The 14333-nt window shown below is 53.7% G+C and overlaps 6 protein-coding genes across 6 annotated transcripts; 1 reads left to right on the top strand and 5 right to left on the bottom strand.

Moving 5' to 3' along the window:
* Positions 1-75: 75 nt before the first annotated feature.
* Positions 76-1021, bottom strand: N7468_003615 (aromatic alcohol reductase; the record flags this gene model as incomplete). Its single annotated transcript, XM_058472912.1, has 3 exons — positions 76-105; positions 168-935; positions 992-1021. 3 exons carry the CDS (start codon positions 1019-1021, stop codon positions 76-78), a joined length of 828 nt encoding a protein of 275 aa, XP_058331915.1.
* Positions 1022-1918: 897 nt separating this feature from the next.
* On the bottom strand, positions 1919-3320 carry sitA (TOR signaling pathway phosphatase SitA; the record flags this gene model as incomplete). The annotated part of the gene is made up of 4 exons (XM_058472911.1): positions 1919-2208; positions 2286-2617; positions 2705-3104; positions 3167-3320. The coding sequence occupies 4 exons, from the start codon at positions 3318-3320 to the stop codon at positions 1919-1921; spliced, it is 1176 nt and encodes a 391-aa protein (XP_058331914.1).
* A 382-nt stretch (positions 3321-3702) lies between these two features.
* On the bottom strand, positions 3703-5360 carry N7468_003613 (putative alpha/beta hydrolase; the record flags this gene model as incomplete). Its single annotated transcript, XM_058472910.1, has 2 exons — positions 3703-4249; positions 4324-5360. The coding sequence occupies 2 exons, from the start codon at positions 5358-5360 to the stop codon at positions 3703-3705; spliced, it is 1584 nt and encodes a 527-aa protein (XP_058331913.1).
* A 907-nt stretch (positions 5361-6267) lies between these two features.
* Positions 6268-8384, bottom strand: N7468_003612 (uncharacterized protein; the record flags this gene model as incomplete). The annotated part of the gene is made up of 6 exons (XM_058472909.1): positions 6268-6782; positions 6841-6955; positions 7009-7136; positions 7201-7391; positions 7449-8208; positions 8264-8384. The coding sequence occupies 6 exons, from the start codon at positions 8382-8384 to the stop codon at positions 6268-6270; spliced, it is 1830 nt and encodes a 609-aa protein (XP_058331912.1).
* Positions 8385-9319: 935 nt separating this feature from the next.
* Positions 9320-9499, top strand: N7468_003611 (uncharacterized protein; the record flags this gene model as incomplete). Its single annotated transcript, XM_058472908.1, has 1 exon — positions 9320-9499. One exon carries the CDS (start codon positions 9320-9322, stop codon positions 9497-9499), a length of 180 nt encoding a protein of 59 aa, XP_058331911.1.
* Positions 9500-10230: 731 nt separating this feature from the next.
* Positions 10231-13975, bottom strand: N7468_003610 (uncharacterized protein; the record flags this gene model as incomplete). Its single annotated transcript, XM_058472907.1, has 8 exons — positions 10231-10671; positions 10740-11046; positions 11109-12050; positions 12496-12679; positions 12735-12862; positions 12957-13349; positions 13408-13817; positions 13880-13975. 8 exons carry the CDS (start codon positions 13973-13975, stop codon positions 10231-10233), a joined length of 2901 nt encoding a protein of 966 aa, XP_058331910.1.
* Positions 13976-14333: the final 358 nt, after the last annotated feature.

The following is a 14333-nucleotide window of genomic DNA, read 5'->3' as shown; positions in this document are numbered from 1 at the left end:
ACAAATGGCAATGAAATTAACTTCTGGCTATCCAAAATGAGGTTAATTGGGCTTCAAACCTGCCCGAGCAGAACCCTAAACATTCTGCTTAACCAGGTTCTCAATCTCGGATTCCGACAATTTGCGAACACCCAGCAAATCATTATCCAAATGAGGAAACTGGGTACCATAGCCGAGTCAAATATCGCTCGTCGAATCAAGCCAACGGCAAACGCCCTGAGGTCAGGAGGCGTTGCATTCACCCCCGCATAGGCACCCTGCTCCAGTTCCTCGAGGGATATGTGCTCTTCCTTGATTTGATTGGCTCTCCCCGACCACCGCAGAAGCTCATGCTGGGTGACCTCCGCCTCTGCAACATATACGTAGCGATTCTTAGTTTCATCGGGATGCTGCAACACACCCGCAACAGCGCGCGCAATCCCTGCCACTGTCGTGGTGCTAAACCGAACATCTCCACCGTTGAAAATCTGGCTCGAGGACCCCTTCAGGGATACAAGGAGCCCATTCTGCAGACCCCAGTCGAAGAACGGACCGTTGACGACAGAGGTCCAAGTGAAAGCGCTGTCCTTGGCAGCAATTTCCTTCAGGCGATCGACAACGGCGATCTTGTCGCCGAATACGGGCAATTTGGCCACGAGTGGATGAGAAGTGTCGCTGCCATACTCAGACGGAAGGAATCGCTTCACCCCGGCGGCGTGCGCGGCATCGACCAGCAGCAGATGGATGTCACGAGGAACAGCCCAGGCGTTGAGTGTACTCACTACGGCGTCCTGTCCGGAGAGCGCGGCTACCAGGCTGTCTCGCGAGGCGTAGTCAACGACTTGTACTTTCGCGCGGGCGTCAATTTGGTGTGGCGAAGAGCGGCTCAGTGCAGTCACCTCGAAGCCAGCATCCAGGAGAGTAGTGAGGACTCTGGGACCAAGATTTCCCGTTGCCTGGTTTTCCCGTTCAGTATCCCCACGTACAGAGCACCGTCTCTCTCAACACATACCCCGGCAATGGCGACTTTCTTGATGGCCATGTTGAATGTGAGTTCAGAAATGACTTTTCAAAGGAAGATGATCAGAGGTGATGTCGTTCCACTATGGGAGCAAGACCCAACAGGATCGTGGGCACCTTTTTATATCCAACATCCCACTGTCGGAAAGGGACTATTTGCGACAATTGCGATGTAGTCCAGGATCATGGAGATCGACAATTTGCGCAGTTTGTCCAGTTGGACCCATTCTAGGGGCCCTTGGCCTGTTTGCACTCGGCGAGAAGCTAGAGCTGCATAATCTGATCACATCACCAAGGGTTGCCTAATCACATCATCAAGGGTTGTCTCCCAAGGTGTCAATGATTCTATTGGTCTTAACCGTTGTCTTTGTACTACGATTCGTTGACAGGGCGGAATCCGCCGCGCTTTGCTGACACATCATCTCCGTTGTCATGGTCCCGTTTAGGGCGCTGGGTAGGGTCCAGCTTGTTCGTCGATGGCTGAAAAAGCGAAAGGCCGAGATTCAAAGGCCCTTCTTAGTCGCGAGAACCGAGGGATTAGTGATCCTGATTGGGGCCGCGGTGTCTGGAGGACTTCGAATGATGAAGTAGACACTCGGAGTTACGGGATCAGGCGATACGCAGACGGCCGGCACTGCTCGAACAATCGCCATCACGAGACCTTTTTAAACTACAAGCTCCCTTTCAATCCATGTGTTGAGATACCAAGGCCAAGAGACAAGACAAGATAGAAGTTGGGCCAAGGCTGGAGGATAGGCGGATGAGCTCTGGAAAAGCATAGACATTCGTTCATTTCGTGTCTAAGATCATTACGGTAAATGCTCATCATCCCCACCCCCATACAATGGGAAGTCTAAAGGACTTCCTCGCCAATCCCAAAGAAAAACGCCGATGCTTGCAAATCTTGTTGCTGAGAATGTTACAGGAAATACTCACTACGGCCCGGCCGCGATGTGGGCATATGCCGTTGGTCGTCGCCGACTGCACTGAACAACTTGAAGGTGGGCTTGAGGTCGTTTCCGATCTCACAGACAGAGGCCAGATTACCGCATCGGTAGCAGTAGTTCGGCGCACTCCACACTGTCACCACGTTTTGGTTGCCAAAGTGGTATTTATATCCCTCGTTGACCAGCTGGTGCGCGCGAGCAATCAGGGACAGGTCGTTGACGTGACAGAACTCGTCGGCAACACGGTCTCCGAACAACCAGCCTGTAGGTGTAAGAGAAGTCAGTCAGTTTTCGTTCTCAGTGATAAACCACAGACACGCATTATCGGGTTCGCCTTACCTGCACCTCGAGGGCTGACGGCCCAGGTTTCCACATCATCGGGGTCTGACCAGACCAGATCGCAAAATGCGCCTTCATGGGGAATTTCCTGAGCTCGGGCAACCACGCGCACCTGATCCAGGGTCCGAATTTCGGGGCTGAGGCCACCATGTACACACAGAACCTTGCCGTCGATGATGGCGCCCAGCGTCATGAAATCGAAGACTTGGCAGCATGCCTTCCACACCGAGGCACTTCCGTACTTCTGGAAACATTCTTCGTAGAATCCGTAGACTTGAGTGATCTGTCGTGATTCGTGGTTCCCGCGCACTAAGGTGACTCGATCAGGGTATCTAATTTTCAGTCGCATGTCAGCTGCAATATTCCCCGCATAATGATCCCCAACCTGATGTGACGCAGGGCAAGGGTTTCCAACTCACTTGGCCTTGAGACAAAGTAGCAGGGTCAATGTCTCTAAACTGAAGTATCCACGATCGACGTAGTCTCCCAAAAACACAAAGTTGCGATTCGGTTGAATATCGTTGGACGTGTCGCTTGTAGATCTGCTGCGAGGGGTGGCATCGGAGCCATTATCTTCGTCGTCCTCTCCACTCTTGCCCTTGGGGCTCCGCAACTTCTTTCGGAGTTTAGGGTCTGTGATGGAAGATGGGGGTTCGAGGTCGTCTGAGGTGATGACCGCGGTGGATGTTTTGGGCGCGTCTGCTTCGGAGCCGTCAGGCATGCCACCCGAGACTCGGAAGAGTTCCAACAGATCGTAGAACTGGCCGTGGATATCGCCACAGACCGTCACCGGGGTCGATACGGGTTGGATGTTTGACTCTGGGGCGTGAGTGAGCGGCAAGCCAAACCAAGAAACCCCAAGCAGGGGGCTCGGATCTTACCTTCCATCATATATTCCTTGACTATCTCACACAGCTGCTTCATGTGGGCCTCGGACAGGTACTTGCAATCCTTGGCCGCCGCCAGCCACTCGTCGGGGCCAGCATTTCGTTTCAATTTTGCTGGTCCCGGCTGGGGGACCTTACTGTCGGTCATGGCGTGGATGTCAGGGTAGTTTGGAGGGGGGAAAGAACAGATCGAAGCGGAGCAGGCGGAGGGGGGCGAAACTTGCGCGCTTGGCGGGAGTCGGGCGCCGCAGAGCACACGACGTTTCCCACTTGATCGAGCCACGAGGTTTCCATGAACAGCTCGCAATGGATAAAGGATGGGAGAAGAGGCTGGTCTATTCAAGGGGAAGGCAGATACATGCCAACGTGGCAAAATACTATAATATTTGTCTTAATTGCTGCGAAAAGTAAGGAAAACTAAGGGACACAACGCTTGTGATGGCATCCACCTTGCCCGATACTCGTGAGATTTGTGCATTGTATCATCATACTTCCTAAGAACTAGCAGACTATGTTCTTCCTTTTTTTTTTCACTCGTCAATCTTGCCCAAGAATTCTGTCACAACATCCGCAAATGACGCGGGCTGTTCGACCATGGGAAGATGGCCTGCGCGGTCAATAATCTTCAGCTCAGCTCCGCCTTTCAGATCAGCCGCCATCTTCTGCATAGTCTGAGGCAGAACACCATCATTGGCGCCCGCAATAAAGAGTCCTGGCACGGTCGCCGACGCCATGCGCTCGCGGATATCGTAAGCGCAGAGCGCTTGCACACTGTGCACGAAGCCCTTGAGGCTGTTCGTGCGAACGGCTTCCTTGACGGGCGCTAGCACCTCCGGCTGTGTCTCGTAGGACTCGGGGACGAACCAGCGTCGAGTGGTAGCCTCTGCGAGCTCCTCGCCAACGATGGGCTCCTTCGTCGTCGGGTCCACGGCGCCTTCCTTCTCGCACATTGCTACGCGATCTCCCCAAGCCTTCCGGTTTGATTCTGGCGCGGATGAGTTGGTGTCGCAGGCAATGAACGCCGCAATGCGCTCTGGATATAGAAGGGATGCATTGAGCACCGTCACTCCGCCCAGACTGACTCCGATCAGACGGGCGCCCTTGGGGCCACTCGCAGCGCCTCCAGCAAGGTGGCCAGGTCGGATGCCAACAAATCGATGTTCACCGGCTGTTCACCACTGGCCGAGTGGCGGCCACGGGTCAGGTATCGCACAACGCGATACTTCTGGTTCTGAGGCCGGGAAAGGAACACGTCCACAAAACGATCCCAGATGTTCCAGTTGACCAGAATCGAGTTGCTGAGGACGACCACGGGGGCACCTGGATCAGTGTTGCCCTCCAGTCGATAGGGGATCTCCACGCCATCTTTGGTAGTTATAAAAGATTCCACAGCCGGCCGCGTAGCTGAAGGAAATGTGCGGGTCTTGCCATCGTTAGAAGCCCAGGGTCCAATGACATCCGGAGCTGCTAACGAGGCCAGCTCGCGAGGGGCCGGTCCGAACGTGTAATACCACTGGTAGGTGCGACGGGACTTGGAAGCGACGACATCCTTGACGAGGCGGTCTCTCCACGGGGTGCTCATGGCAGCCTTGTGGGCCTCCCCTCCCAGTCCGTTGTGTGGTGCATACTCGTGCAGAGCTAGAGTCTCCCGGGGGGCGGCCGAGTCAATTGCCGCCGTGCGGAAGAGACGACTACGACGCCATCCGGGGACACGAGAGAGCATCTCGAAATGCTCTTCGTGGTACCAGCGGTCATGCTCCGCCTCTTTCTCCGGATCCGGGTGAGTGACGGTGGTCACGGCAATCATGACGGTGCCCCGCGTCTCGGGGTCTGTGTCGGCGCGATCCTCCAGTGCGCGGTACGCGGGGGAGCTCAGCTCGTCCACCAAGTCGTAAAGTTTCCGCCCAACGTCGATCTGGGCCATCGTCTTCTTCTCCCGCTCGGTCTTGACTAAGTCTGTTCGCAGATCCAGATATGTTTTCTGGGTCAGCTCGTCCATATCGGTGATATCGTACAGCGCAACGTATTCGGGCTTCTCGCCATCGGTAGCGCGGAAGCGGAAGCCATTGGTAACAAAGGGCAACCGGAGACGCAGAGGTCCATGTTCTGTGTTATACCAGTCGTGGAATTGGGCGTCGGGCAGTGAGCCCTTGGGCTGCATTGTCACGTAGAGAAGGCCGGTCGGCATGATGGCGGGGGATGGAGCGGTAGTGGTACCTCGAGAGGAACGCCGAACACGGAGATGAGAAAGATTGAGTTCAAGATCATCAAGGGGATCGATCCCATGGCGGTGCATCCATTCGCATCCCTTTGACCTTCCACCCCGGCAGTTCCACGTCCATTGGGGTTCCGTTCAGTCGGAAGAATGGCAAATTCGTACCCGAGTCCCATTGCCGAATGCTTTCCATGCCAGATTCGCCTCCACCAGATCTATGGATCTATGGGCGAAGACATGCGTGTTTAGTGTCGCATAATCAAAGGCGTGAGCGACACAAATACTCTCATTCTACTTTATCATCTGGGTGGGTGTCTTGTGGCACTTGATTGCTCCCAAGTGCTTGAACGAGAATATCCAAGTCCGTATATCCCTAGGTTTCGACAACGAAGGATTGGATTCACGACATAGTAGTTAGTCACTTCCTGACACGAGTATCGTTTACTTCAGACCCCGCTTAATGTAAGTCACATACTGTATAAGTAGACACTACACTCTTTTTATCTATGCCCCCGCTACTTTCTTCACGCATTTTGTGTTGGGATGCAGCCCAGCGGGAAATGGCTTACCCGATTCATCCATCCGGCAACAAATCGCAACGTCTATTCTTTGAACATATGATGAAGTATCTACTAGTATGAGCTCTGAAAAAGCTCTCTGGAAAATTAATATTGAACGGAGTGGATATGTCCTATTATGTCATTATCGCGACTAAACAATTGTCCAAGTCGTACATGTCATCATCATGGCAGCAATTCACCCAATCTGCCCTTTCCCCAAGTGCGCTTCAATGATCATATCTCATGGAAACCAAGTAAGAAACAGAACCAGGAGTGGGCTGCCTTGGACCTGGCGACTGAACCACAGAGAGGTCTCTCGGCTATGGGTTATAGTAAGGATTTACGCAAGTCCAAGAGGTCAACACCGAACCACCAGGTCCAAATGCTGCCTTCAAACCCTCAACAGCGGCCCATGTACCCATACCAGATGCGGCGAGACCGGCACAAGTGAAGCTTAGCACAGGGATGGTGATGTACCAAAGCTTGAGGAATCCACGAATGTATCTCTTGGGTCCTTCGTCGTGGCGGGTAGTAACGCCGGTGACAGGGTCGAAGCCTTCGCCGGGAAGGGCCGCGCCTTGGTGGATCTTGTATGCCAAGTACATAAATCCGGAGAAGGAGTAAGTGAAGTTCAGACTGAAGAGACCTCCGACAAAGTTGGTGAACGCATTGAACTGGGGCACAGACATCGACACCACGAAGGCAACGATCCAGTAAAAGGGCCCAAGAGCCCACCACAAGTACTTGCCCTTAGTGGTGGAAATGGGAGGCAACCCAAAGATCTGTTGACCAACTTCAAGGTAAACGACCTTCATGCCAACGTTAAAGTACAAGACTAAGGCTTTGTTAGTGGGCGAAACTATTATCCGTCGTGAAGCATTTTGGAAACATACAGACTGCGAGCCAGCCGGTAATGAGGCCGAGCACATTGCTGACGATTTGGAGGCCGAGAGGTCGGACAGTCTGAGAAATGGTGGTATAGGCATATTGGCCATAGTAGCTGTACGTCTCAGGAGGAGATTAGTATCTCTTCATGAATGGAGGGAAGATCGCATTCTTACAAAAGCGCCGAAGAAGATATAAACCGCAGTGATGAAGCCCTGGGCGAGGAGGACCGCCTTCCAGAAATCCATGGGATGACGCATCTCGGACAAGAAAGCAATGAACATAACGGCACCGGAATAAGCGTCTAAAAGATTTAATTAGTAAGGCTGGTCTACGAGCCCGTCGAAAGAGAACCAGTTCAAACTTACAAACCATGCTGTTGATTCCGTTGAACTTAGCGGCGAAGAGGTCCGTGTTGGTTTGCTGATACTCCGGTGGGGGTGTGCCCGCGAACGTCCTGACGGGGGCCATGGTGTCAACGCTTGCCCAGGCCTTGTTCAAGATACCGTTCTGGACAGCTGCAGCTGGGTCAGGTCCATACTTGGCGGCGGCAACGCAACTAAAGAGTTACCGAATTAGCAACAGAGCCTGTACACCCCCATTCGTGGACACTCACATGATAATGAAGGAGACAATGTTGATCCACACCGCCGCATTACAGAACCAGCCAAGGTGCTTCAAAGTCCGCATACCTCCACTGGCCATTGACACGACGAGGGAGATAATACCGCAGACAACATAGCAGAGGTTGACGCTACCAGCGAGCTGGGCAATCAAACCCGTCTGGCCCAGAAGGACGACCGCAACAGTGAGGAACATCTGGATCGCCTGAGCGACGTTGATGAAGTGACGCATCCAGGGGCCGTACAGACGAAAGAAGGGATCACCGTAACTCATGATAGGGTAACGAGAAGAGTCCAGGCCAATGAACACTCTCCAAATCATGAAGCCGGCGCAACCGGCAGCCAGGCCCATGAGAACGAAAATACCAGCCCCGAGGCCATAGCCGTCATTGGCAAAGACATACGGTGTCTGGCCCCAGCCCAGGATGTCGGTGGTAATCAAGTAGAAGACACCACCCCAGCTGGCAGTCCGCAGGGCGCGAGAAGCCTGCCGCCATTCGGCATCCAAGTCGTGAGTGGCAGGTCCAATTGGTTTGACGTCAGGACTGGTGTCCTTCTCAGACCAGTGGGCACTCTCTTCACTGACCTGCAGCGCACGCGAGGTATCATGCATTTTCTTGACGTCGTCGTAGCGATCGCTGCTGAAGTAGCCTTTGACATGGTCAGTGAAGGTGTGTTCGGCGGTCATGGCCTTGTAGCGTCGGTATTCCTCCTCCTCCATTTCACGCTCAACCTTGGCCCAGTAGGTGATCTCTTCAAAGGTGACCGAGGGATCGAGACGCGCCTCCAGACCCCCACTGGCGTTCACGCACGCCGGGATGATCGCCAGCCTGAGACATCTTGCGAAGCTGGTCCGGGCTAGCGATTGCCTCGTTGACCAGCTCCGTAGGAGCAGTAATGCCCAAAGGGCCGGGGAGCACGGTTGCCATAGTGCGGAGAGCCTACCAGAGGGAGCACGATTTTGAAGACGAGAATGGGAATTTTAGAGGAGCAGGACTGCCGGTTTTGTAGGACAACCGGTGCTGGGAGGGGGGCAAGTCTGGTGGCACCGTGCGCCAATGGATTGAAGCGCAAAAGTTATGGAAGCCGATACGCTAGCAGACTAGTGCGTGTGGGCGTTCTGGATTTCTTTGATTAGGCCCCAGATTGCAATCTCCATTTATGCGATAACACGACGTTCGAATGTGGCCCAAAAGACTGCCGTTCGCGGAAAGTCGACCAGGACTTCCTCTCACCCCGTATGAGAGAACATCCTCCTTCACCATCACCCCCCCCGTACACCAGACCAATTGAGCCTGCTGTGTCCATTTTTCCCGCACGATACTTCCAGACGAGAAGTCACTACTCAAATGGCACTGGTCAGTCACGCGATATGGCGGTAGATTGGGAACAAGCATCGCCATGATAAGGGTGGGGACGGGGGAATGCACTGGAACGGGGAATGCAGCCGGGTTGAGATTGGAATGCGCACCGCAGCGGCACGTTCCATTGGACCATGCATAAGCGGGATTGGCTGATTGGCAGATGAAGGGAGGAGACGGGACCTACGACCAGAGGGTCCAGGAGGCACTAGAAGCACTAAAAAGCACTAAGAGATCGCTAAAGGTCGCCCATGTGGCGCCTCGAGGGTAGCATCCGAGGCTTAGCCTGCGCCAGAACCTTTTTCAGCCAACCGAAGACAAGCTTTCAGCCATTATGATAGGCCGGTGGCACTGACTTTGGGACTCCGGGGTTGCGTTCGCATTTTGGGTTATCTTTAGCTTCCTGTTGTACGGACTCCCCGGTGGCGATGCGGTTGGTTTCTTTGCTTTTTGATTTCCTCGAGATAAGATTGCCCCTGGGGGTCCAGACTACCTATCAGGCCATGGAACAGGGCAAGCTGGTTGAAAGTTCCTTCCAGTTCCTTGGATCAGGAATCGAGGCTGAATTCGCTGTGCTGGAAGCTGTGCTAGAGCCGGCAACGCGAGTCAATGCCGGACTCCCGCCGCGCGTCCGGTCAAAGAAGCTCTCGGGCTTCGAACCCTCCTGCCAATACGAGTTCTAAAACATTCCAGCGCAATCACAATCCGTAATTTGAATCTTCGGTTCCACCCAGCACCCAACCGGACAAGATAAGGATTTCCCAATGAAGATCCGGGGAATGCAACCGAGCCTTGAAAGTGCTATGCAGCTGCTAGTCATGTGGCGGTGGCAACAAATGGGATTTGGGTTTCCCAGCAATACGCGCTTCTTTCCGATGGGATCTCTCCACGGAGTCCGGCATCTGGGGCAAAAATTAGGAATATTCGAATTCCAGAAACAGTAAGAGAACAGAAAAAGTGATTTCGGCTGTTCGCCGGGGTTGGCCCACAACGCCAGAAAGCGACCGAAATTACCGAGGCGACCGAGCCAACTTGAAGAAGTCGCCCCGGAATCACGTGAGTCGGGGATATCAAGATACTGCCAGCCACACGCCACCAACACACGTATAGTCTCACGAACAAGATGCGCAAAGCGCCAGTCCTGAAAAGGAAGGAGCGCTTGGGTCCAGCCGGTTCCTCTGCGAGTGAGATAGATAACCGCATGTACACGGAAGTTCGTCCCACGAGAGCGTCTCTGGCTTTCTAGTTGCGAAGTCAAATTGCCCCGGGCGTATCGCCAACTCGAACCGCGACCGCGAGATTACTGGAAATGGGAATGACGACGCATCGCGCCACTGACGGGGTTATGCATATTATTGGTATTATCATCTCTTATCATATTCATCATCATCATAAGTACGTGGCAGGGGGTATCTCATAGCACGTGGAACCGTTGGAGGAGGAGTTCGGCCAGGTCGGCGTAACAGCCCTGGCCCGCGTCTTGCAAGACGAGTACTTGGTCGGCCACCTCGTTGGCCCATCGGCACTCCGAGTTGAAGTCGCGACAGTCAAAGAGGCGCTCTCGGAGCCACGCCTGGTGGATCACGTCATTCGTCTCGATGAGAGCCATCAGAATCGGCCAGTATAGCCGCCGTAGAAGGCGCGGATCGGACGAATGCTGCTTCTGCACAAGTTCGATTATCCCCACGACGGCTTGCCGATGAACCGCTGTTGGGGGCACATGTGCACGCAGCACCCGCCGGTGAAAGACGATCTGCGCATATAATTGACACACAGCCATATAGACGGTGTTCAGGGTGCGACGACTGGAGATTGCCCCGGATAATTTCGCGGTGATGAAGAGATCGGAATATTTCTAGGGTTGTCAGCAAAACCAAAAGAAAAAAAAAACCTGCATGGGGAGCTCGCTCAGAGGGCATTTACATCACGAATCGAGACCATCTCCCGCGAGAGGGACTCTGAGGAATCCCCTTCAACTTCTGAATTGATTAACACCTTCCATATGCGATGCCGCATGCAAAATCCTGCGTGTAACAGCTCGAGCGCTCGGTAATTTTCAATGTCATCCAAGACCTCCTGATCCGGATACTGCTCCGCCCAGTAACACCGGCCCCAGAGTCGAGCGCACCGGTGAAGATGATCCGGGTGTAGCGCCGGGTTTTTGGACTGCAGGACGTAATCATATAGTGACTCTGTGAGTCCCATAGGTCGAAAACTGGCATCGATATATCTGATCTCTGTGTGAGCGAAAGGACTTGCAAACGGGCGGGGACAAAAGGCAAGAACACTCACAGCATCCATAGCAAGAATTGTTCAGAAATAAAGGATACTTTAGATGACACTCTATCCTCGGGAAGGAGCTCCTCGTTCTCGGGAGCAAGGAAGACGTCGTTCACATCCTTCAGACGGAATAACTGGGGATGTGACTCTAGCAAGGATCGTACTCCGTGCAGATGAAGCTGGAGATGGCGCACCGAGGTACCGAACTGCCATTCGTAGGTGACCATTAAGAATATTGTAGCAAATATCGTTTCCAACTCATCCACAGAGACCTGTCGCCGAGGGGTCTCGAGGAGTTGCCGAAACTCCTTGACGGCTTGGCTGTAATGATATCGACCGTGATCATCCGCCGTTGAATGACCAAGGGACGGCGCTACCAGTCCCTGGCGATGCATATCACTCGCAGAAAGCGCAAGGATCATTCGCATTATGACTTTGTTGGTTGTCGCGGGGCCTTGGTAAAGATAAGAGAAGCTACTCCAGTGCCAGCCCTTCATATAGTAGTAGACGGTTGATGAAGATGGAAAGTACTCAAAATATTTCCGGTCATGCTTGTTGAGGACCAGGGAATTAGCGCATGCGAGTCCTGACGTGCTCATGGGGGCACAAAGGGGCGTGGACATTCGCATTGTGAACGCGGCAGACGGGAAGGGAGGGTAAAAGGCCGCTGCTTGCGAGGTCTCCAAATGAAACCCGTCACCAGTCCAGGAGACCGGTGAGAGGCCCGGAATAAGCGCAGTTGGAGAGAGGTCCATTGCATCGCCTTCTGAGACTTCGGATACAGGCTCGATATCATCATGATGGCGGGTCGTCGGGGCGGGCTTTAGGTGCCGGACCCGCGAACTGTGGCCTCTCGCCACCGGGACTCCCCATTCACAGTCCAGACGAAGATTTGCGCAGCGATTGCAGATGGGGCGCTCCTCGCCGCATTTCACCTTGCGTCGGCGACAGGTGCTGCAGCCTGGGGTCGGACATTCTGATCAGTTTCGCGTTTCCCGGAGCCAGACGGAAAAGCCGGGGTGGGGGGTGGGTAATCTTGGAGCTCACCATTCTTTGAGCGCGGCGCATTCCTCCCAGACATGAGGACATTAATATTTCCTCCACGCGCTCGCTTTGGAGATCTGCTGGAGGCTAGACATGCAGAAATGCGGGGAGGGAGAGAAAGAAGTTGAACCACGGGCTCATGCTGAAGTTTGAGACGACCCACCGATAAGAGCATGATAGCCGCCCCTGAAGCGGCGAAGGAAATACGAGCTCAAATGAAATAAAGTAGAAGAATTAGAACTTCGGTTGCTGGTCTACTCAGGCACAATATATTTTCTAGAGGTCCAATCCTTGCCCCAGAACCTAATCTCCTCGTTCGATCTCCGTCTTCCACTGCTGATGCGCGGCCTCGTACATGTCATTATCCGTCAGCATCTCCCATCCGATCAACGCGAGAGATTTGCCAACGGTCACGGCCTCCTGATGAGCTTCGTCTGTCCCTGCAGAAGCCGCAAATACTGGATTATGGGGGTAACTGTTGTTTGGTGTAGGAATCCCAAACATCGCATGTAACGTGGGCGTCACGTAACTGACGTTTCCTATGCATGGCCATGAGTAAAAGTCTTTTTTAGACTTGAAGAAGAGCGGACGAACCAATATCAGAAGATCCGGTGAGAACTGTGTCGTGGCGTTTCAGCACTTCTCGGCCATATCCGCCCATATGGACTCGATATCGGTCGCAGAGTGTGTCATTCAGCCGCACGTCCGTATAGAGCTCTTCCCTATAGAGTAGAGAGACAATCATCAGCACGGGTGAACTTCTCTCCAGCAGCAAGCCCCTCACAACATATCAGTTGCAGGAATAGGGGGACCAACTCTTCAATCTCCACCTGGCATTGTGTGGCCAAAGCCCCCGCTTCAATGCAGTTGCGAACCTTGCCAAGAAGAACATTGAGGCCCTGGAGCGTTGGACTTCGGACCTGCCAAAACGCCGTGGTATGATCGGGGATGATGTTGGCAACCTTCGGCGTGTCTATGAAAGCACAGTGTATTCTTTGCTCGGGCAACAGCTGCTGACGGAGCACAGACACATTATTGTAAGAGCAAACCAAGGCATCCAAAGCATTGATTCCCTCCCAGGGATTCCCGCCAGCGTGGGCACTCTTCCCGCTGAATACGCACCGAATGTTCTTCCTTGCGTTCATTAACGCTCCCGCGATACCCGTGGCTGGTCCCAAATCAGGGAACATTTTTTCAGGTCCTGCGTGCCTGGGATGCTGTCAGCCAAGCGGGATAATCAGAGGCGCCGTGCTATCAGCGGACTCACGCCATTAAAGAGATGTCCACCCCGTCATAAGCCCCGGCATCGATGAGCTTCGCTTTGCCACCCCCGTTCTCTTCGGCAGGGGTACCAAGTAGCTGCACTCGTCCGGGCAGACCGAACTCGGCTAACGCAAATGATAATGCGAGGAACCCCACGAGGCTGCTAGTAGCGATCAAGTTGTGTCCGCATGCATGGCCAATCCCCGGCAGAGCATCGTATTCCGCGTTAAAATTGATCAAGCGGCCCCCAGATCCGCTCACAGCTTCAAAAGAAGTATTCAATCCATATGCATGCCGAGTTACTCGGAATCCCTCCTTCTCGAGGAAACCGCAGAGGGCGTCATGGGCTTTGAATTCTTCGTAGGCTAGCTCGGGGTTCGACCAGATCTGCGGAGGTGAAGGAAACGTCATCTTCTGTTTCGTGCATTCCTGTCTGTGCTTCTCCGAGCGGCGGCAAAGGGCGCTTTCGAACATACCTCATGATTGATGGTCCGCAGCGCGTCTCCCAACCTCTCCACTGTGTTTTTGATCGATGCACGAACTGCCTCTATCTCTATTTTGGAACTGGCCATTATGGACGCTGAGTAGTTGGTAGGAGAGGTACTATGGGTGGCAGCGAAAAGCTGGTGCGAATTATCGTAAGCTACCGACGGCCTTGCGAGGTCGGGTGAGGAATAATGAGGAATTTCAAACACGCAGCTGAGGGGTTAGCTTTGGGTTTTGATAACAGACGATAGCATTTCATTGGTCTACTCCAGATCATATTTGCCGACGAGGCTTGACGCGCCGTTTTTCACGATGGGGCACTCCCCGTTGCCGACGTGAATCGTGCGTCCTAGTTATCTCGGCAATCCACGTGGTTGAAGCAGTAAAAGATCCGCAAATGCGGGGATTAGCTTTGTCCTTCTCGTATCTCGTGGCGCTAGCTGC

The sequence above is a fragment of the Penicillium chermesinum genome (assembly GCF_028974085.1).
Source record: "Penicillium chermesinum strain IBT 19713 chromosome Unknown utg000003l:1.0-5111272.0:1.0-5115320.0, whole genome shotgun sequence".
Taxonomy (NCBI): domain Eukaryota; kingdom Fungi; phylum Ascomycota; class Eurotiomycetes; order Eurotiales; family Aspergillaceae; genus Penicillium; species Penicillium chermesinum.
This window is presented reverse-complemented; position numbering and strand designations above follow the sequence as displayed.